This window comes from Pyxicephalus adspersus, chromosome 3 (assembly GCF_032062135.1).
Source record: "Pyxicephalus adspersus chromosome 3, UCB_Pads_2.0, whole genome shotgun sequence".
Classification (NCBI taxonomy): domain Eukaryota; kingdom Metazoa; phylum Chordata; class Amphibia; order Anura; family Pyxicephalidae; genus Pyxicephalus; species Pyxicephalus adspersus.
In genome coordinates this window covers 83,698,725-83,721,299 of record NC_092860.1, presented here as the reverse complement: position 1 = coordinate 83,721,299, position 22,575 = coordinate 83,698,725, and the positions used below count along the sequence as shown (strand labels likewise).

Here is a 22,575-nt window from a genome sequence, read left to right as displayed (position 1 = left end):
GCGGGACACTGGAGGACACCGATGGGACCAAGTAAGTCTTTTATTTTTTTATTTTGTTAGCTACACTGCTATTAGCTGTTTTTTTACCCTGAGCCACACTCAGGATTACCGCTCAGGAGGTTAATTGTCTAAGGACTGCAAAAATACAAGACTGTAATAATGCATGTCCATTCCATTCTATTTAATGAGATGTTTTAACATTGACTTGGAAGATAAAAGCTTGCTGCAATTGCTGTCCACACTTTTTGAACGTGTTAGGTGCCTCTCTGTCATGGTAGTCTATTGACTTCTATATTTTTGGGATGTTTAGTTAAAGATTAGATCACGACTTTACTGGCTTTGCTGGATATGTTCTTGTTATGGGTTTGTGGCATTGTACTGAAGCCAAAGATACTTAATCAATTAGCAGATTCAGAGGAATGCTAACAAAGGTAGCTTGCACTTTTCTCAGAATGTTTCCTATAAGGGGTGTTAGTTCATTGTTGTCTCATCGGATGCATCTGCTAAATTTTGCCAGACAACGTCAGGTGGTACCTGACATCATGAAACAGACCTAAGCTTGCAGACATCTCTACGTTTCACTTTTCCCTGAAGAAGCCTAACCGAGTGAAAGGCATCAGGATCTTTAATTTATTGCTCTGCTTTCCCTTCTTTATACTGGACCTTTTACTTGTACAAGTAGTCCCCAAGTTAAGGACATACAGACAACTCCTAGATATGAAGGGGCTTCCCTGCTCAATGGTGTGCAGCAGAGAGGCTTCATGGGGGCAGTTTATAAGACTTGCAGAAGAGATCTTTTGCTGTTCTGCAACCTCAGAAATAACTCTGCAGTTACTTCTTTTTGCATATCAAAGCACAGCTTGCTCCAGAAGTTAATGAATGTCTAGGCTCCATAAAGTTTTTTTTTTGCTTTGTTTGTGAATAACTCACAGTGAGGATTTTATACAGTAACTGACACCACACTGCCTAATAATATCTTGAGACAAACATCTGTCCTAATTGCATTTATTAAAATAATGTACCTGTTCTGAATTACATACAAATTCAACTTACGAACAAACACACAAACCCTATCTTGTACGTAACTCGGGGACTACCTGTACAATGTAACTAATTCATTGTTATGAAAAGTTAATACAATACACTGCTATTATGCCTCTTTTGGCAACTGGGTCACAAGTTATTTAATTTATTCTGTTACAATTCCAGACAACATTGCTAGTTGCCTATTCATTATTGTACCAAATGCCCACTAACCCCTAGTTATCTTTCTCAGTAACCACTAGGGGTTGACTAACAACTAACAATTGGAGATTGTTGACAATTGTTGTAACAATTGATTGGAGATTCCCACAATAATGCATCCGATACACCAGGAAGATTGCAAACAGCAGATTTAGCAAAATAAACCTCATCTTTATTTTTCATTATTTCCATAGTAAACAATATTCATTATAAATCATTATTACAGTGGCAAGCAGGTAGAATATACAGCAAATCAACATGACTAGCTAAAGATCTGCTCCTAATACCATTACAAAATGTAAATATATATATACTTATGATCAGTCATTTTGGTATTGAGCTAACATGGCTAACACACAAATTTACAATTTTAGCGTACATTTTGGCAGTGATGTTTTAAAGCTAAATGGAATAAAATTGTTATATATACCTTTAAAATATGAATGTAATAATGGTTTAGTGCAATTGTTTCACAGAGTACATTAAAGGGTCTCTTTTTTTAAAGCAGTGCATCTGACAATGAAACATAGTGAAGAATCTTGCAGGTCCATGTGTTTTCAATAGTAATAGACTTGTTCCTTTATAGATAGTATTTGCAATCTGTTGCAGAAAGTAATATACAGCTAGGTTGGACTTTCCCCAAACAGAGTCATTGATGGCTACACAAAGGTGATAGCAATAAACATTACCAGTGATATGTTGTGACTTGTTTCTTTTTCCTGAATGCTGTGTCTATATATGGTCTGTATACTACCGTATGAAGTGACATTGGGCTTTATCTAGTTTTATTGTCACTTTAAGTACTACCTAGTCCATGGTATTGTTTGTTCACTCGTCATACCCTCATCTGACCTTACATACTCATACACAATCCATACACCATCTTCCACAATAAAACAATGCTATATTCCCATGTACTGTTAATGACCAACATGCAGTAGCATGTGATGTTGGAGGGGTTTCGTATATCAAAACCAAAATTATATAGTAACTGCAATAGCTTGAAAATATATTATATACCATGAGGATAATATAAATAGTTTTCATGTTATCTGTTCTTTTAAATAAATTACTACCTGAATAAATAATAAAAAGTGAGAGTCTCCCATTTAACTAACCATGTTTGTAAACAAACAAATACATTTTTTCCCAAATATAAAAATGTACATACATATTAAGTTGCCTTTTAATATGCTGGGTGCCTTTATTATGATATTTTGTTAGGTTTTTGTGCAGTAATGGATTACATTCAGGGAGGAATTAATTAGGCAATGTACATAGAGAGGGGATGAAGAAGAGGAGCATGTCACTTCAAAATTATTTAATATTGGGGGGTCTATTTATAAAGCAGTAATTGTGATATTCACTAAAACACTCCATGATTGAGAATCAAATACTGCCATTGAAACACATCGACCTAGAGGATTCTCCAACAGGGAATGTTTCAGTGAATGTCATATTTGCTACTTTATAAATAGACCCCTATGTGTCTGCAGATTGATCCAGCACTTCACCTACATAAAAGTGTTCCCTCCCCAGTCCTATTGTGTGCATATTAAAACTGTAGCAAGCGAAAGGATGCAGTTTGCATAAATGTGTGCAAAACTATCACAGCTATCTAGAATTATAAAAGCCAAGGTTGCAAACAATAAAACGACTGCAAATCTCTTTAAATATAGGACACAGGCAGAATACACTGGACAAGCCCCATGCCTCTCTATGCCTTTCTTAATAAATCTCCCCCACTATATGAAATGACTATTGTGGTTATATGACTTTGTTAGTTGTAGAAGATAAACTGGTCATTCTTAGCATACGTCTGCTTATTTTCCAGATTGTTGACCAAACCTGCAAAAGAAACAAATATGGAGTTAATTTTATGTTAAAAAAGAAAGATTTCATTTAACTTTTTCTCTATTTAGTATCTTATTTAAAATGTAAATATAAGTTTTTGCAATGAAATCTCAAGCAGTGTAATGAGTCTTTCCAAGTGTTCACATGATATAAAAAGATAACTAAACCCTGCTCACAAGCTCAAATGTTGGTCTGCTCACCAGACTTGGAGGTGCTATTGCCTAAGGCTGCTTGTCCTAGCTCTATAGGAAAGTCACAGTGCATGAGTACATAACAAATGTACAACTATTTAGAGGAGAAGTTTCCCAGACAGACCTCTAGGTTTCTTATTTGCCTAATTCATATAATGCTTCTCAGAGGCTATGCATGCCTTGTTATCCTCTATAAATTACAGAGCACGCAACAATATTATGGCTCATCCCTCATTGATGTACACTGAGTGAGTGTTGTCTCCCTTAAACACAAAGTTTTATGGTGCAAATAAAGGAAAAAGTCTGCTAAAAGAAAGCAAATGTAACCACTGTATTAAAGGACTGGTAAACTGTATGTATTACATTTTTTTTCTTGGGTTTAGATACACTTTGATGATTTGTTAGGGTTTTGGTTTTAAATTAAGGGTTACGTTTATTGTGTTCAGGATTGGGATTAAAGCCTTTTTGAGTTTAGGTGTTAAATATAATCATTATTCTAAGGGCTACATCATAGTTAAGGGCTACATTTATGAGCCGATTTCAGGTTAAGAGTTGGGTTATGTTGGTTACCATTCTTTTTGGGTTTGATACCTATTTTTTTTGTATATACTGCATCTCTGATATGTGAATTGTATTAGAAAAAACACATTATTATGTAGTTGCTAAAAAAATGTCTGTAATAACAATTGCAGAGAGCCATTTTAGTGCTATGCAGTAGGTTTGTAGAGAACGTGTAGGTAATTCAGAATGATATAGAATATCTGGCAATGAAGCACTTTTTAGTGACTGGCTTTGGAGGTATAAATGAAGATTGGTAAACTGTGCAAATATATTTTGAATTGATATTTCCTCTGATGTTACATTTATACTAAGATATGCAATATTCTTAACCTGCTAAATATGGATATGTTAGATATGTAATGTTGATGTCATTATTCTTTAAGGTTAGCGGAATAAACCCACAATGTAAACAAGGAAATAGTAAATGGAAACCTTCTATGTATATCTAGACATTGCTAAATCTGGAATATAGATTACAACATTGTTCTTTTTTTTAGGGGAAGTTCCTCCCTTCAGACATCCCTTAAACTGTTGGCCATATGTGGAGTTTCAAGGTAAGATACAGGGAGTTAGGTATAATGTTTGTTATTTTAAGAAAAAGGGCTATTGTTCGGTTGCTACTCATTTACTCAACTTTTTATTAAATAGTCATATTCTCCTACAGTTATTGTTACTATATTGCTGGGAGCTCAATTTTTCTTCCAAAAGCCACAAACCTACCTGTAGGTTTACTTGCTTGTGAGCAGACCTTAAATTATGTGTATTTGTAGTACCATGCTAGTAGGACAGGTATCAGGGAAGTGCAAATTTGGCAATGATCCAGGACTTCTACATCCACCAGGGTCCCAATAGACAGATTGTCATATTAGCCCAAGCCCCTATTCTTACCATCCCTGAATATTAAACAATAAAAATTAAAATGAATATTGCCATTGAATGGAAAATAAAAAGTGTCACCTAGTTGCAATGCAATATAGAGTATGCAATATTATACATACAGGTAGAATCTATCCATTACTATTATAAGTGTATTTTATTTCACATGATAAAACCTTACATCTTTATTGCTTACCGAGGCTTTCCCTTTGCAATAATTAATTTCACCAGTTTGGCGTTAGGATTGAGACATTTTTCTTCTCCATTCTTCAGTTTAGCACTACAAATAATAAAAAAAGGATTATTTGTCTTTGTGTGCTGGTACATGTCTAATTTATTGGCTTAAACATATAAGTGGACTTTTCTCCATATTTACATATGCCTACTAATAACGGGGTGAAAGATGACATCATGTAAAAAAAAAAAAAAAAGCTGGTTCCATTGGAAGATTTCTTGATCTAGTGGCAACTGTAACTGTTTTAGAATTAAGAATTAATCTCCCCATGAGGACAATAAGCGGTAATAAACAGACAGTAAACAATAAACAGACATTGATATTAACAGCTCTCCACTAAACCAAACAATGCACAAAAACGTTTAATATTACATGCAAGTCAATGCAATATTAGCTTGAAGCATCCTAGAATAAGTCAGAAGATTGTATGCTTGCATTTGGTCATAAGTTTAAACCAATAGGGTCTTCAAGGAACTGATGTCCAGGTAAAGCCAAAACAGCTTTCTCTAAGCACTGATCCTCCCCTGGCAGCATGCTGGCAAGCTTTGAACACAATTATTTTACCTATATACTTGTAGAATTTCTTCCCAGCCAACACTAACTTACACAACTTCCATCTTCTCACATCTGGAACTTTCTGGAAACACTTCGAATTTCCTTATCTGCTTGATATCAACTGAATTAGTAAGACGTCCAATGCAATGGCAGCGCCTTCTCCCTAGTGGTGACATTCCTAGATAAAAAAAATTGTTTAGCATTAGACATAAGTACCGATGGTTTTGTTGTACCTTTTTTGTTTATACTTTTTGGTGTAGACTTGTTTTGGTCATTTGCTACATGAAAATTTGTTCCTTAGGTGTCACTATTGCTTCTCATCTAAACCTAGGAAACATATGTATTAAGATGTCATGACTCAGAGAGAACCTATGACTAATGGTAAACCTATGCAAAACCTCAGAGTACGCTTTGATCTTTACTTAAACAGCAGTTTTTGGCGGCTTGGAACCTTTGGGTCTGCATGAACTTTTTTGACTTCAGAGCAAACCTGTCACATGTGCCGCTAGATTACGCTAGTATCATGTAGTAAATTAGGGAACAATGGAAAATCTGCTATTAGTTTCTCTATTACTAGGCACTTCCTTAAACATTTGACTCCATAGGACTGCTTTTAAATTAGATGTTGGAGTCAGATGCTCTTGATACTGCAGTGTTAATGGACACAGTTTTACTGATCAGAGAACCAACAGACTGGGCCAAAGTGTTCTTTTCTTCTAGAAAGTTTTCCTTATGGTAAAACAAAACTAAATTGACCTTCCCACTAGTGATGTGATTTCTATATCACAGACCAGCACAAAATACTTCACTCAGTTTTCTTGTGGGTTAGTGATCCTTGACTGTCTTGACTGGCTGTTCCAGGATGACATAACTCCGACACACGTTGGAATTCATACATCCTGGCACCTAGCAAATGCCAAAATTGTACACTGAAGTGCACATAGGCAGATCAGTATACATTGTAATGTAGATTGCAAACAAGCAGGTAAAGAACCTTAGTGCAGAATAGACATAGTATGCCCTTTCTGCAGTACAATCCCTGACTGTTGTAAGCATTTTTAATTTGTATACAAAATTTCCATTTAAAGTGCATCTGTGCCCGGATTATACACATAAAATATTTACATATTCCTATAGACAGCCCCTCAATGGCTCCTTTAGATGAGCCCCCATGTTTGGGAAAACTGAAAAACAATAAATAAATGACCTTTACTGATCTACCCAATGACTGCAAAGCTGGGGAGTAAATGCCTATATGATGCTGGAAGTTCTGCAGCCATGAAATAAAGGGGACTTTATATGACTTTCTGATTCTTCTAATGCACACTGTAAAATTGTAAAGTGAAATAAAAGTAAGCAATAAATAAAGGAAAGACCTCTTTGCATCTGTGGAAGACTTAAATGCTAGAGTTTACCTTTAAAATGAATTCCTTCAAAAAGTAAAGAGGTGAATTTAGGTTTGAATGTGGATTTTTTTTCACTTGTTAGCATGCATTAAGACTGTCCATTCCAATAAATAGGCTGGCATAAACATTCTAAAAAATGAGAAATGCACCAAATTTTCCAATGCAGTGCATCAGAATGCATGTTAGTGTGTTACACTGCATTGTGTTGCATTGCAGTGTGTGTGCATTGAAGTTGCATTGTCATTGTGCATTATTATGCAATTAAAAAAAACATAAGAAAAATTTGATCCCCAAACTTGGAGTCCATAGCTTGGGCACAGGTTCACTTTAAAATCTTAAGTACAAGCATACATTTTATATTTGTATTTGTCAAGACCAATACCTGAACCTAAACCTGGATTATTACCAGGCATTTATTAGGAACTTCCCTAGGAGTTAATGCATTATAATAAATTAAGCTATTAATAAAAAGAAAAGCTGTTTACATATTTACATATACAACTTTAAAAAGTGCAGTCAGAAGTTACATCTCTGTGTTTCTTAATATATTCATTCTTCCACTTACCTTGCACACACTGAAGAATGAGCAGTGAGCCCAGGACAGCAATGAGAATTTTGGCCATTCTGTAGAACAGATTTACCTGAACAGTAATGTCAGACTCCCTTACAGAGACAGAAGTAAGATTAGTTCAGCACTAGTAGAGGGGAGAGGATATTTATATTTTCAGAATCCTCCTACGAGCCCTCAAATCTCCCTGGGGAAAACCCTTAAAATGTCAGGCTTATTGGGACTTTCTTTCATTCAGTAGTTCTCATTTTCTTGGAAGCAAGTATATTTTCAATAAATGGGTGGTGTTTTTCTTGCAGACAATAAAAAGAGGCAGTAGGATGAATGGGAAGAGAAATATCTTTTATCTCAGTCATCTTTTTTATAGTACATGTTTAATCAACCTGTGCCAAAAAGTTGCAGTTCTGTGTTTGTTTTATAATTGTTGTATTATTTTTTTCATGACAGTCAAACATTTCAGGATGACAATGGAATATTTATCCAGCTAGCTACCAATAGAATCTAACACATGTCCTGTAAGAAACAATTATTTTTTTAAGCAAAATAGCAACCTAATTATATTCTAATATGTTGATAATTTGGCATATGCATCAGTTTGTTTTTTTGTTGGATTTTTTTTGGTATATGCAACCCTTGTTCCGACAATCCTGGGGCAGCAATTGGAGTTGTATTATATACATATTTATTCTTGTAGATTAGGCAGATGTTTACTCAAAACAGATTCCTTGTTAAGAAGTGATCAAAGAAAGGTATACATTTTTTGTAATGTTTCTTTAGAGCAGCAAAGGGAGGAATTTAAATAATCAAGCTGGGATCTTAGAAGTCGTTCTTACTAGAAATTCTATTAGGTATTAGATAGATAGATAGCTAGATAGCTAGATAGATAGATAGATAGATAGATAATAGATAGATAGATAAATAGATAGATAGATAGATAGATAGATAGATAGAGGGATAGATAGATAGATAGATAGATAGATAGATAGATAAATAGATAGATAGATAGATAGATAGATACCTTTACTGATCTACTCTTATGTACCTGTGTTTTTGGATCCTTTGCTACTTTGTTCATTTATTGTCTCCTAATAGTTCTCTTTTACAGTATAAATGTCACTCATTCATTACTCATCCTGAGCTATACTAAAAAAGAAGTTTATATAATTTTGATAATGTGGCATGAAAGGGTTTATCGAAATAAACTCTGTGTTTTGTAAAGTGAACTATACTCTGTGTTTCAGGAAATCTTGATGTAATGTAAGCTGATTAAAATATTTTATATAGCTCAGTAAATGTGTATTTTGCTCATTTATACAGTGGTGACCCGTTTCCTTCAGGGCTTTTCTGAATACATTGGCCCATTCATATAATTTCTTGTCACCAAGCTGTGTAAATAATATTATTTTACTGCACTTAACAAGTACAGTACAACCAATTACCTACCAGTAAATAAACCCGCAAATGGAATCTGCAAATCGGATACAGCCTTTAAAGACAGAAGGGATATCAATATAATTGAGCAGTAGTGGTGAGTAACACAATTCCTGTTCTGCTGCATACATAAATGATTTCATAATAACTATTCTGCAACTGATGACTGCAGTGCATGACCAGCAACAGGCAGAAGGTTCCCAACTTCTCACAGTATTTTTACTGACAAAATGAGAGAAATATATTGATGAGGCTCACTTTTACTGACAAAAAGACAGTTTTTTGGAAACAGGGGTGTAGTCCTAAAAAAATGAAGGGGACACACGGTAATAGTGAAGGCTATCCATGGCGAGGACGCAGGAAAAGCCTATATGGGGGTCCCAAAAAAATGTAAGGGCATGGCTTGCCCACTTTTTTTCCATTGATTATTATTGATGAACGTTGAAATGTTGTTTGTCAAGACTAAAATGTCAAATTTGAGACAGAGTTAAGAGAAATAACAATGGTGGATCACATGTCAGTTCTAATATATGGGTATACATTGCGACTCTGGACACAACCCACTCTCTCCCATCGCTGGTCTGAGCCTTGGTTGAGTGGGCAGGTTTTGGCATCATGACATCACTCTGGGGGAAGGTTCTTCCCCTTTGAGTGACACACAGCTCCCATGCGCGGTCCATAAATTTAGTGGTCCAAAAGGTTAGGGACCACTGCCATAAATGATGCAAATAGATAATCTTGCTTACTCCAATGGTAACAAAAATGTATTTTGTTGTATGTAAATCAGTATTTCTGAACAGTAAAAAATGACTATACAAGCGGTATAGGTCCACACTAAGGTGTAAAAAAAAAGCATGTCCTGTTTCTGACAAATAGCATGAGTTAAAGCTTCTCTTCAAAAAGAAATGCTGACAAATACATTTTTTGACACTTGCAAAATGTTTATTGTCACCTAAAATTCCCACACAAAGCAGTAACTCTTGGTATATGAACAGACTATGAACAGGGGTGTCAAACTCAAATACACAGAGGGCCGAAATTAAAAACTTAGACCAAACTTGGAATTTATTAAAAAACAATGAATCTTAATAGGAAGAAAGAAGAACACATGAGAAGAGCATGCAGTAATATGCAGTAAATATTTAGATCAATCCACTGCATATTACTGCATGCTCTTCTTTTGTCTTCTTGTTTCTTCTTATTGAGATTAATTGTTTTACTTTGCCAGAGAATGCAATGTAAAATCAAATGAATTGCTGCATTTATTTGGTTTCACATTTCATTCTCTTGCACAGTAAAACAAATAATATAGCAATAGCTCTATGATTCCTGATAATAATCCTGATAATTCCTGATTATTGAGTTTACCTGTCAGTATAAACTCCGCGGGGTCCACGCATAGGCTGCAGATCAATGGACACGAGGGATGCCGCTCTACAATTGCCGCCATCACTTGCATCTATAAAATGCGGGGCCACGCATAGACAGAGGGGCCGCTGGTCTAGAGATGTGAGTGATGACGGGAATTGTAGTAGCGGCATTGTACTTGAGTCTTTAGAACTGCAGCTTAATAATACTTGCAGCTGGCCCACCGGTACTACGGATTGCAGTAGTGGCGAGCCAGCTGCAGGTCATTTGAGGAATTCTTTTGAGGGCCAAAAAAAGGGCATGCCGGGCCATATTTGGCCCCAGGGCAAGAGTTTGACACCCCTGATCTAAGGTATTCAGAAACTGGAATTGTAAACCCTATATTTAGGCGTACTTTAGGTTGCCCTCCTATTAATTGACCTTGAGTCAATATATTCTGACAGGCTTTTATTGCCTGTTCACTTTGAGATCCTCCCACTTACTAGGTGGTGTCCAGGATTGGAAATGAGAAGAAAATCTCCCAATGGGTAATCCACAAATCAATAAAAACTTGAAAAAACATCCAAACAAATGTTTATGTGGGAGTTCTACTTTCTGGTAACTAATACAAATAAAGTATATTTCCACTAACACTACACTGCATGTGTCCGTGTCATAAATAATGTGAACGTAATAAACCCTCCAGAACCCTAAAGTGTTTTTTTTTTTTTTTTTTTTTTTTTAATAATTGTGATCAGACTGGTCCTTTCTTGCAGAACGAACATGTGATGTCCTTTCTGCAAAAACCAAAAAAAATACCTGCCTAATTGCAATTTTTTAAAATTAACTTACCTGTCAATGGTCTGTTGCGATCACCATCTTTTTTCTTTTTCTGTTCCTTGTTTCCTTGTTTTGATCTTTAGTCATCCCAGTAGGTCAGTGCTCCATAATGAGTTTAAAACATGTAAAAATAAACTGTGTATGTTTAATTAACCCCAAATCATTTCCATTTTCCTGTAAATTGATATTTTTCAAAGTCCTTTATTTTAACTATGAAGTAATCTGCACAGGTTTGGTCTTGTTTTACCACAAAGGAAGCAATAATGTCAAAAAGCTAAAACTGGGAAGCTGTAGCAGTTTGTGTTAAACACATAATTGTGTAATGTCCCTAGAGTGTAGGGAATATCCCTGTTTTAGGGACTCTCTGTAGATTTTGTTTACTTTTTATTTCTACAGCCACTATTTACAAGAAAATGAAATCGTAACTAGTGTTGGTCGAATAGCTCACTATTCGATTCGGAAGCTATTCGCTCGAATATAGCAAAAAAATTCAGGTGGTCGAATGTCAAAGTCGAACACCATTAAAGTGAATAGGAGGAAAAAATTTTTCAGCACTGTGTAGAGCTTCTACAGCCTCCAAACAGATGTAAAAAGATACATTATAAAAGTATACATAAAAAGATACATTGTAAAAGGTTACATAAAAAGATACATTGTAAAAAGATACATAACAATATTACATACCCCTGTACTTCACATGAAGATTAAAGAGCACCTGTCAAATCAATTTTAGGCTAAAGCTAGGTACACATTTCCAATAATTATTGTTAGAAAATGAACGATTACGACTGATCAACGATTAAACGATTATGCACGATTATACTTGAACAATCATATTGTGCACAATTCTGTACATGCTGTAACAATATGATCGTTCATATATAATCCACCAGTGTCCACACGCTAGATACAACTGCTTGAACGATGCAGGGAGGGACATGTAAAGGAGAAAGTGTACCGCAGAAACATGCACAATCACTGAACCACCGTACACGATAGATAGTGAAAGATCGTCGGCCAATCAGATCCACCGTGGCGGTCGTTCATTTCCGACAATCCTCGTTCGTCGGCGTCCTTTGTCACTTTTTTTGGCCAATCGGTTGTTCATCGGTCGTTCGTCAGTCGTTTGTAACGATATTTATTGGACGTGTGTATGCAGCTTTAGTCTACATGAACTGTTTCCCCACGTTTAACCTGAGGCTTTTTAAAGCCCATGTTTGAAGTCTCCATGCATTCCCATGGGCTAATCTACACCAGGACGTTTCCTTCAGGCACGTTTTTGAGCGTTATCTTAAACGTTGCTTGCAACATTTAAAAAATTAAACCGCTGGATAAATGCGGGAAAACGCTTCCATTGAACTCAATGGAGGCTTTTTCAAGCGTTTTTAAGCTTTTATAAAAGCTTCCATTGAAAACAATGGGGGCTTCTATAAACATTTTTAGCAGGACTTTGGAATCTGGAAGCCCCCTTTAATAAGGAGAGTCCCAGATCTCCACCACCCCACCCTGGGGAATGAGTACAGGGGTACATATATCCCCTTATTCATTCCCTGAAAGGGTTAAAATATAAGGAAAAATAGGACAAGGCTTTAATGTTAAATTATTTTATTAATGTGTGTGTTTGTGTAATTTAACTTTTTTTTTTTTTACAGGTTATCCCAATGACAGGAGGATTTCCAGGGTTGCAATGAACCTGGAAATCCTCCTGACAGTGAGGGATTGCAGGGCACTAGGGGTTAAATGAGGACAAGCCTCTCCATTCACCCCTAGTGCTCTGGCTGAGGTTTTACATTTCTCAGCCATTCAGCACTAGAGATGAATGGGGAGAGTTGTGCCCATTCATCCCTAGTGCTTTGTGATTGGCTGAGAAATAGGAAATCCTGATGACAGCTCAAGCATCATCAGGATTTCCCTTTCCTCAGCCAATCAGGGAGCAGAGCAATCAGCAGAACTTTACTATGCTGACAGCTCTGCTCCCCTGATCGCTCCTGCAGCGCTAGAGAAGCTGTGACGTATTCTGTATGTGTAATACGTCACAGCTCCTCTAGCGCTGCGGGAGTAATTAGGGGAGCAGAGCTGTCAGCATAGTAAAGGGTCTACCCGAATTCGAACAGCCATATTCGGGTCGAATATAGGGACAACCCGAATTCGAACATCAACACTAATCGTAACCAATGAAAACATGGTTATATTTTTTGTTGAATTAGTTTGTTGTTCAGGTTTTCTGCTTTTATTCTGTGAAAAGGAACATTTATTAGAGAAATGCAGAAATATGAAAAGTAATTTTAGGCAACATATAAAATAAATGAACTGATAATGCTAGCTATTTACCACTATGGAGCTACTATTGAATTGAATTGATTTTTATTGAAAGTTTTTGAGTAGGACAAACAAAGAACAATAATAACAAGAAAAAGAAAAAATACAATGACCATATACATACAGGAATATTAGGGTATTTAACATCGTCTATATACATCCATTGTAAATACATACAGAGTTTCAAAACCATACTGGACATGTCCGCACAATATGATACAGCATACCTACATGGGTACAACACTGCCATCATAGGTTGCTACTTGAAGGGTAATTTGTGTGCAGATTATCTGGAGTGAGGTACCTCTGCATAAGGATTTTGTACACATTCTCCTTTTATTGGGTCCATACAGAGCTTTTATGAGCTCTATACCATACTATCTTCCACAGATCAATCGAGAGTTCCCGTCCCAAAATGGCCTACCATTTGCACATATAAGGGTTCTTAACAAAGGACATTGCAGGTTCAATATTCAGGATTTGGTAAATTTCAGAGACTTCGAGAGATATTTATTAGCATCTTGTTTCTATCTGCATGGGAAATTATTGTGTAATCTCTGTATATCTACTGCAGGCAGGTTAATCGGCAATGCCTCTGTTTTAGCAGGGTTGATTCTATATCCTGCAAGGTCCCCGTAGTCTCCAAGCACTTTGTGGAGGGTAATCAGTGGGTTGGTCAGGGTTAAAAGGATATTGTCTGCATAGAGGGCTATTTAAAACTCCTTGGTACGAATAGGGACCCCCTGTATGTCAGGATGTCGTCTAATGACCCTTGCAAGGGGCTCAATACAGGGAGCAAATAGCAAAGGGGACAATGGGCATCCCTGGTCCATTTTGTATTAGGATTAAGGGGGAAATAGCGTGTGAAAAGTTCACCTCGGCCATGGGGCCAGTATGCAGCGCTTGGATGGCATCATAGAAGGATCCAACGGTGGACAATGTAGGGAACATAAACAGCCAACTAAGGTGATGAAATGACCTTTCAGCATCCAAACCCAACAGTAGTGCCCCTTGGTCCATTTTATTTAGTGCGTCTACTAAATCTGTTGTCCTTGTTATCATCTGCTTGGAGACATGCAATAAAACCTACTTGATCTTTGTGTGTTATTGCTGGTAAAACCTGCCTAGGTTGCCAGATATTTTAAAATTTGTACCATCACTTAAAGTATACTAATTTACTCTCCCTAACTCGACCCCCCCAATTTAAATTACCAAAACGCCACACGCATGCTAGCTTATTTACCTAATAAGTCAGTCATGACCAATGTTTACATCTTCCCCTCAAAAGCCAGGGGAATTCTCACTATTAGAGCTGCAGATAGCATTAAAAGTATTGATAGGTATACTAATCCTTCCTTGTTTAATTCAAATGTAGGGAAGGATTTTTGCTTTTTGAAGCCTCCAGTTTGCCTTCTCATTTAGCTTATTATTTCTGAATGTGTAATTGCAAGAGAATCAGAAGTCTTAAGCTACGTACACACTTCCAATAATTATTGTTGGTAAACGAACGACGAACGATCCTGCACGACATCTGCGAACGATCGTATAGCACCGATCCTGTACATGCAGATAACGACACGATCGTTCGCAGATATTGTACACACAATAGATGCGATCGTTTGAACGATACAGGAAGTGACGTGCACCACAGGAAGTGAGCGAACGTTCGTTCATCGCGCATGCTCAGACCATGAACGATCACTGAACGGCCGTACACACGATAGATGGTAAACGATCGTCGTCCAATCCGATCCGCCGGTCCGGTCGTTCATTTCCAGCGACTATTCTCGTTCGTCGGCGTCGTTGGTTACTTTTTTTACGAACGATTTTTGACCAATCGATCGTTCGTCTTTCGTTCGTCGTTCATTTCCAACGATAAAAATTGGAAGTGTGTACGCAGCTTAATAACGGTATCTTTATTCACCTTCATTCGCTTTAAAAGACCCTTACAGTCTTAAACAGCAGACACCTATGGTTAAGAAGAATGTAAACTACAAGGCTCTGTTATTTAAATTGGAGCTAAAGTCTTAAAACGTACCTGTCTCCATTCCATTGTGGGGCCACCATCTTCTTCCATCTCTTCCTTGTTTTGATTTTCATCGATCTTGATTGGCTCGACCAGCATAATGTACCTCCTGCGCAGACTGTGGGAATTCACCCAGTCCCAGCAGCTGCAGGGGGTGCAGGAATGCATTGGGTATCCCAGCTTCTGGTAGCCCAGTGATTTTGACATGGGATAAAGAGAATGATCAGGCAGGTATGTTTGATTACAGATGGGACATCACTTGTCTGTTTCTGCTATCAGGTTCTGCTCGGTTGTAATGTTTTTAAAAAAATGGATCTTAACCTCCCTAGTGGTTCATTTCTTTCTGGTTTCATATGTCTAAAAGTGGTACATTGTTTTTCATGAAAATTTATTTTACAGTATAATATATTAGTATGAGTATATTAAAGTTTGAAACACAAAACCATGTAAAAATTTACATTTTTTAAAATTTTTTCTTCAAAAATACATATTATACTTATACTAATATTTATATTGTAAAATAAATGTTCTTGAAAACAATGTACTACTTTTACACATATAAATCCAATGTATTGCATTCAATACAGTTATTTTGTATTGAATGCAATACAAATAGATTTTGAATTTCCCGCCCCGCCGGCAACGTCCGGCCCACTCCCCAGTGACTCATCAGATGTAGAAGACGGCCGGAGGAAGAAGGAAGAAGACAGAGATTGCGGCGATGGATGACGTGGGACGCCGGCGGATCAGGTAAGACTCTATTTACTATTAATAACCTCCTATAGGATCACCTACCCCGAGTGTGACTTGGGGTTACCGCTTTTAGCAACTTTTTTCTACCCCGAGTAACACTTGGGGTTACCGCTAGGGAGGTTAAGAGCCACACTAGAGCAATGCTTTATGGCTGAAAGCACGTATAAAGAATAAGGATCTGGAGCTCTGTTGCTTTGCCTGAATGCTGAGATATACTGACCAATTTATAGAGCAATATTTGGTTTCATTGGGCATATATAATGCACAGCACAGATTACAAGTCTGACAATCAGAACTATATAATATACAACACAACTTACTGAATGTAGCAATCGGTAGAATGTGCCATACAACACACTAAACGGAGTTCAGGAGTATCTCTTTTGGTATGCACTGTGCAAAGTGGGCAATTGTTATCTGTGCTTATTTACCTAACAGAGGTAAACTATTCACTATTTAATGGGCTAAACCAGTGGTGGCCAACCTTTTTTCATCTGGGGGCTGCTGTTGACATTGGGATAAAACTCATGGGCCACAATGCAAATAAACATTAACCTCCCTGCCGGTCTAATTATGTCAGTATTTTTATGCCAAACAGCAGTACATTGTTTTGCATTGAAATTTAATTTAATTTGCATTGAAATTTAATTCACATTGTAGGGGCATGCACCAGTGTCGCTGAGGAACTCCCAGGGAGCGTCAGTGCTTTCGGCGGTAGAAGATCGGAGGAAGAGGATGCGGCCTGAGGATGGAAATCCACGGGCAGGATGCCAATGTTTTTAGCTACACACTCGGGATTATGCTCAGGGGGGGTTAAAGAATTATGTTAAAAACTAGAATAGTTTTAATTTAAAATTAAACTTATTTGAATAGTTTCTACTTACTGTATCATACATGTACCAACTAAAAGTAATGACAAATCAAGAATCTCCGCAATGGATACTACTTGGATCATCTTCAGAGCCGTACATCTCCTCATTCCTGAAAAATTAGGGTTCACAGAAGGTAAGTGGCCAGCTATGTGTGACAGGGTAGCACGGTATAATAGCTATAGTTTTTCTGTGATGTGAAGGGGAGTTAGCCCTCACCCATCATACATTTTATTATACCTACAGCTCCCCTTTGAGGAGAAATTGGGATTCAAAGGACATAAGCAGATATGACAGGGCACCATGGTATGGTAGGAGTGATATAATTTTAGTGGCGGGAGGGGGGTAGCCACAAGAGTCCCCCACTTATTTTACATTTACATATTAAATGTAAATATTAAGGTTCACAGAAGGTAAGTGGCCAGCTATGTGTGACAAGTATAGTTTTTACTTTCTTGTGATTAGCGCTGTAGTGATGACATTTTAGGGTGTGTTAGCCACAAGAGTCTTGAACTTGCAGTTAAATTTCCCTTTTCTTACAGAAATTGGGATTCATAGAGAGTAGGGGGATAGCTATGTGTGACAAGGTAGGCATGATATGATGGATATAACATTTTAATGGGGAAGGGGGGTGAACATAAGGAGTTTCCTACTGGCTCCCACATTTCCAGTTGCCAACATCCTTCTGTTCCAGAAAAATTGGGGTTCAGAGAAGGTAAATGACCAGCTCATTTACCTTTTCACATCATTTCACAGGCAGCTCACCAGACACTCTGTTCCTTGTACAGCAGCCTCTGCAGATTTGACTGCAGGCAGCAGTGAGGGGTACTGAGCGTCTCCCCTGAGCCAGGGTTCAATGACATAGGGAAGGTGTAACCGCACAATCTTTCCGCCAACCTGAATCAGAGGTTGGAACTCGAGATGCGCGACTTGAACTCGAGTCTGACCTAAGTCGCCTAATAAACAACTTAAGGGCAGGGAGGAAGGCAGTGAGTCTTCTGTAACACCGACTTCCTCCCTGCATTCCTTGCAATATAGGTCCCCTGCTTTCTCCTCTGACAGCTGGAGGGGGCGGGGAGGAAGGCGGTGTTACAGAAGCCTCACTGCCTTCCTTCCCGTCCCCTTCAGCTATCAGCGGAGAAAGCCGAACTTAGTAGACTTAGACTGCAAGGAATGCAGGTAGGAAGGCGGCGTTACAGAGACCTCACTAAGTACAACTTGCAAACAACTTGAAAAATGAAGTGACTTGACTTGAGCCTCGACTTGGAAGAATTCAATGACTTGGGACTCGTTTTGGACTTGAAGGGTGACAACTTAGTCCAACCTCTTACCTGAATGCAGCCTTAAAGTTTTGAGAACTTTAGGGGCACCACAGCACACAAACAATTGGCAGTACCTATAATTAATTGCCATGAGAGTGGCCCCCAGGGGGTCCCCAACATGCAAACCTAATTGGGAACTCTGGTCTTAAAATAGCCCCACTTAATATGAAAATATCCCTGATTGTTGTTAGGATTTTATGCTTGTGACCCCCATATCTGGCAACTTGTTATGTGTAGAGGGCCTAAATTTGGTTTAGTATCAACTCTTAGGGTTCCCTGTGTACTCTGAAAATTGCACATTTCTATGACAATCAGTGATGGAGATATGAGGATTTATACATGGGGATAATGACAGCAACATGGACACATTGTGGATCTCATGCTGCTGCTGGGATTATCTCACAGTGCAAGCAGCTTCCCCTCCTGGCAGTTTGATCTCATAGAGAAAAAGAAAATTTGAGGGCCCCATCCCCGCAAGACAACGAGCAGAGAGGGTATGAAGAGAGGGCCAGATCAGACAGCTCCGTGGGCCGTAGGTTGGGCACCCCTGGGCTAAACTATTCACATCTTATAATCACAATACTTCTTTTTACCCTATTGTATTTTTGGAGACCCATGGGTCAGAACATCAACAGTCAATAATCCTAAATCCTGTTCTTTGGATTGAATAAAATGTCATGTTTGAAGTTGATTGTACTGTAGATTACAAAGCCTGGTGGAAAACTGCTGGCATTTAGGTTTCTACAACAACTGCACAGCAATATTTGATGTTTCAAAAACATTGAACGTACAAGCTTTTTAGACATTTCTACTTCTGCTATTCTAAGGCCTGAAGTTTGTTTTTTGGTTTTAAGAAATCTTTTCCACAAAATGATTTTTTTGTTACAAAAACCCAGTAGTTTTTATAAACACTGCAATTCATTTTATATCATGTAACGAATGGACGAATGGAGCTCTGTGAAAAGAGGAAATATGATTTAAAACTAGTTTCAAGTTTAGGATTCTCACTAAAAAAAAGCTATTAGAGAGAACAATTGTATGCGGAACAAAGCCATATTTAGTTTTTTTTTCCTAGACCAATAACAACTGACGGCCAAGGCTACATAACAAAAATAACTTTACTTTCTTAGCTTGTGAAACAGTAATGGGATCACGAGAAGAATGTTATGCAATATGCCTAAAGGGGTGTCATTGCTTATGCGTTTCATTAGAAACTTCAAAAAGTTGTTTCTCTTTTTGCTGAGCCAGAGAATGAACTAAAATTCCACTTTTGAGTTTCCATTATAAGGTCATTATTCCAAAGAGGGACAGGCTCTGTCCCTTCTGCAATAATGTGCTTTACCTGTCTAACTGCCCTGGGTTACTGGCTCATCAAAGATGAGCTGAGATTGAACAGCGTCAGCTTTGGTTGCCAGATAAACCCACAATCCCGACTTCTCTTGTGTATGCTGGGGATGAATGAACTCCGGCGCTAATGCACAAGAGTTACATTATCCTGGCACAGCCAATCAACCCAGTCAATTATCTGTAGGAGGCAGAAGAGAGGAAAGATGGCGGCACCTTGCAATGGAACGCGGAGTCGTGGGTTTAATTCCACTTGTCCTAACGTTTTTGTAAGTGGAAATTAATACAAAGAATAATGTAATTGAATAAAATAAGTTCTTGTCTGGTAGGCTGTTTTTTCAAATGTTTTGTTCTATTCCAGAGCTGCAATGCCACTGCTATCTGACATTTACGGGGGTTTCTGATAATGTGTCCTCCACTGTGTGCTTTGACCTTTCTGACAACTATTATGACATACATAATGTTGCATTAAGAAATTATCTAACAGCCAGCAAAAAAAATACAGATCACAGCAGGTGATTCATATGGACATGCCAGATAGCAGTGTCACATGTTTAAACAAATAAAAAATAAGTGTTCACAGGTAACACAGATAAGTGTTCAACTTGTAAAACTTTCTTAGGCCACTTACACACTTCCAATTATAGTTGTGAAAGATCCTTTCCAACGACTATGCAGTGCACGATGCATGAATGAGTGCTGTACATACAAGACTGTTCTGCTCTATGCAGATGGGAGGGGGAGAACAACGAGTGAGATCCTGCTGCGCCCTCTCGGCCTTCCCTTACATTTGGATCGTTCGTCGTTCATTGTTCATGGATCTGCCAGGATGGTCGTTCGGATTATGAACACCATGCACTGTACACACTCCAGAATCTAGCCCGATATCGGCCCTGAGACGATTATCAGGTGAGAACCATTGGAAGTGTGTACCTAGCTTTAGACTCACACTTCTTAGCCTGCAGAAAGGGTACTTTAAAATCATTTATCAGAAGACTACAGTAACAGGAAGTTTTCAGAATGTTTGCTGTTAGTGCCTAAAGTTCTGGCCCTATCAGAAATGCACCATGTTAATTTTTACAAGTGTTATCTCTAAAAGCACAATTGAACTTAGTTTAGTTTAGTTTAAATTAATTTCCTACATATTTGGTGCATCAAACCAAAAAGCATGCAAAGTCCTATGGGTAATTTTTTCAAAGCCTGACTTGGAAGCCCTGTTATTTGACAGCATACTGCAAAGAGGGACTGTTTGTCTGGAAACAATGTTCTCTCTGAAAATCTCTGTGTCCTGTTGAGTTAGACCCAAAGCTCTGCAATTAGCAAAAGCAGAAGATTCCTGCCGAATAGAGATCTAGCTCTGACTCAGAAGATGGCATGTCAGATCTTTGCAGAAAGACTACTGCTTCTATACAGAAACAAAGATCCTTAAAGGCAGCATGCTGGCAGGGGACAGGCTTTTCACTTAGACTTTAAACAATTTTTAATTGGACTTAGAATGTATTGAGCTGATATAAACTGAAAGTTGATAACCATAATACAAGGCTCTAATGCTCATTGTGGTTGAAGGGACATGTAACAGACAGAATCATGTATATGATTCTGTGCCACTCTCCTATTCCCTGCTGATTCTGGTATTTCCATATCAGTACCATGCGGCTGCTTCCTCACATCCTTTATGAGTTAAAAAGTCAAAGTCCTGACTACATTCTGGGGCTGGAGCGGAAATGGAGAAGTTTTCCAGCTGCTGGGGGAGACAAGAATAGGGTAAGGATTGAATCCCCATAGACTACATGAGATTTAGTTCCCTTACTATGTGGAGGAGCACACAGAGCAAAAAGAAAGTACTACCTACAGATAATACATCAATTACACAACAGAAAAAAAGTGACAGGACCCAAGGATTTTTGATACACCAGAAACTGTATTATATAAATCAAAGTCCAAAAATGAGCCACATAGAACAATCTGGGGGCGGTGTAAATGTTCAAGACAAATGTTTTACTTCAAACTAATTTACTTGTTATAATATTTACTTGGTAGTGATATGGATATTGGAAGATATGTCTTCAAAGTGGATCAAATTACTTACTGCAAGGGATATGAACCCAAAAGCAAACCCCATCTTTACCATACCATAGAATACGATAACCTAAACAACAGTTTGTGTCCAACCTGAAAGTATCAGCCAATGTGAATTTGTTGATCCTGAAAAAATGGTTTTTGACAGACAAACTTCCCTAGGACAACATTAAATTTAAATGTGCTGATCCCAGCTTAGGAAAAGGAAACTGATATGGCAAAAATCAAAGAGTAATGCAAAACTCTACTTAGGAACAAAAAAAAAACAAAACAAAAACAAATAGCTCTAAAACAGTTTACAATGTAGACACAGGATCTACTATTCCCAGACAGGCAGAACTAGAAACCAAACCGGAGTATGGTAAATAGTGCATGTGGAAGCCTATACTTATGGCAAAACTGTCCTATACAACATCCAATATATTATAAATTTAAAACAAGCAATTGTGATACGAAATAGCATACTACATGTGAGTAAGAGGCCCATGCTGCCACCAGTGTTGATTTAAGTGACTTATTACTTACATAGCTACTGCTGCTAGAAAACGCCTTGGTAAAATAAATATAAAAGATCAGTTAACCAGCTATGCTTTGCAAAAGCTGTAGTAGAAAAAATGCAAAATAAGCAAAATTCCATTTAGAGTTACATATACAAGTGAATGCGATATATGGAATGTTCATCGACATAAATTCCTTTTTTTTCATAACCAGGTACAGCTACCTGCCAAAAGCTTTCTAGATATAATGGAGAGAA

At 37.7% G+C, this 22,575-nt stretch overlaps 1 protein-coding gene across 1 annotated transcript; it reads right to left on the bottom strand.

Annotated features, from left to right (window-relative positions):
• Positions 1-1,395: 1,395 nt before the first annotated feature.
• LOC140326674 (C-X-C motif chemokine 11-6-like) lies at positions 1,396-7,626 on the bottom strand. The gene is made up of 4 exons (XM_072405493.1): positions 7,489-7,626; positions 5,569-5,695; positions 4,924-5,007; positions 1,396-3,093 (listed from the first exon to the last, which is right to left on the bottom strand). The coding sequence occupies exons 1-4, from the start codon at positions 7,544-7,546 to the stop codon at positions 3,069-3,071; spliced, it is 294 nt and encodes a 97-aa protein (XP_072261594.1). The 5' UTR covers positions 7,547-7,626; the 3' UTR covers positions 1,396-3,068.
• Positions 7,627-22,575: the final 14,949 nt, after the last annotated feature.

What these genes read in the sequence shown, in the direction of transcription:
- LOC140326674 (XM_072405493.1), bottom strand. Translation starts at nt 7,546, where the DNA reads ATGGCCAAAATTCTCATTGCTGTCCTGGGCTCACTGCTCATTCTTCAG. An exon ending in TGTGAGAAGATGGAAGTTGT is followed by an intron (nt 5,008 to 5,568) that starts GTAAGTTAGTGT and finishes TATTATTTGTAG; the next exon opens with TGCTAAACTGAAGAATGGAG. An exon ending in ATTGCAAAGGGAAAGCCTCG is followed by an intron (nt 3,094 to 4,923) that starts GTAAGCAATAAA and finishes TTTCTTTTGCAG; the next exon opens with GTTTGGTCAACAATCTGGAA.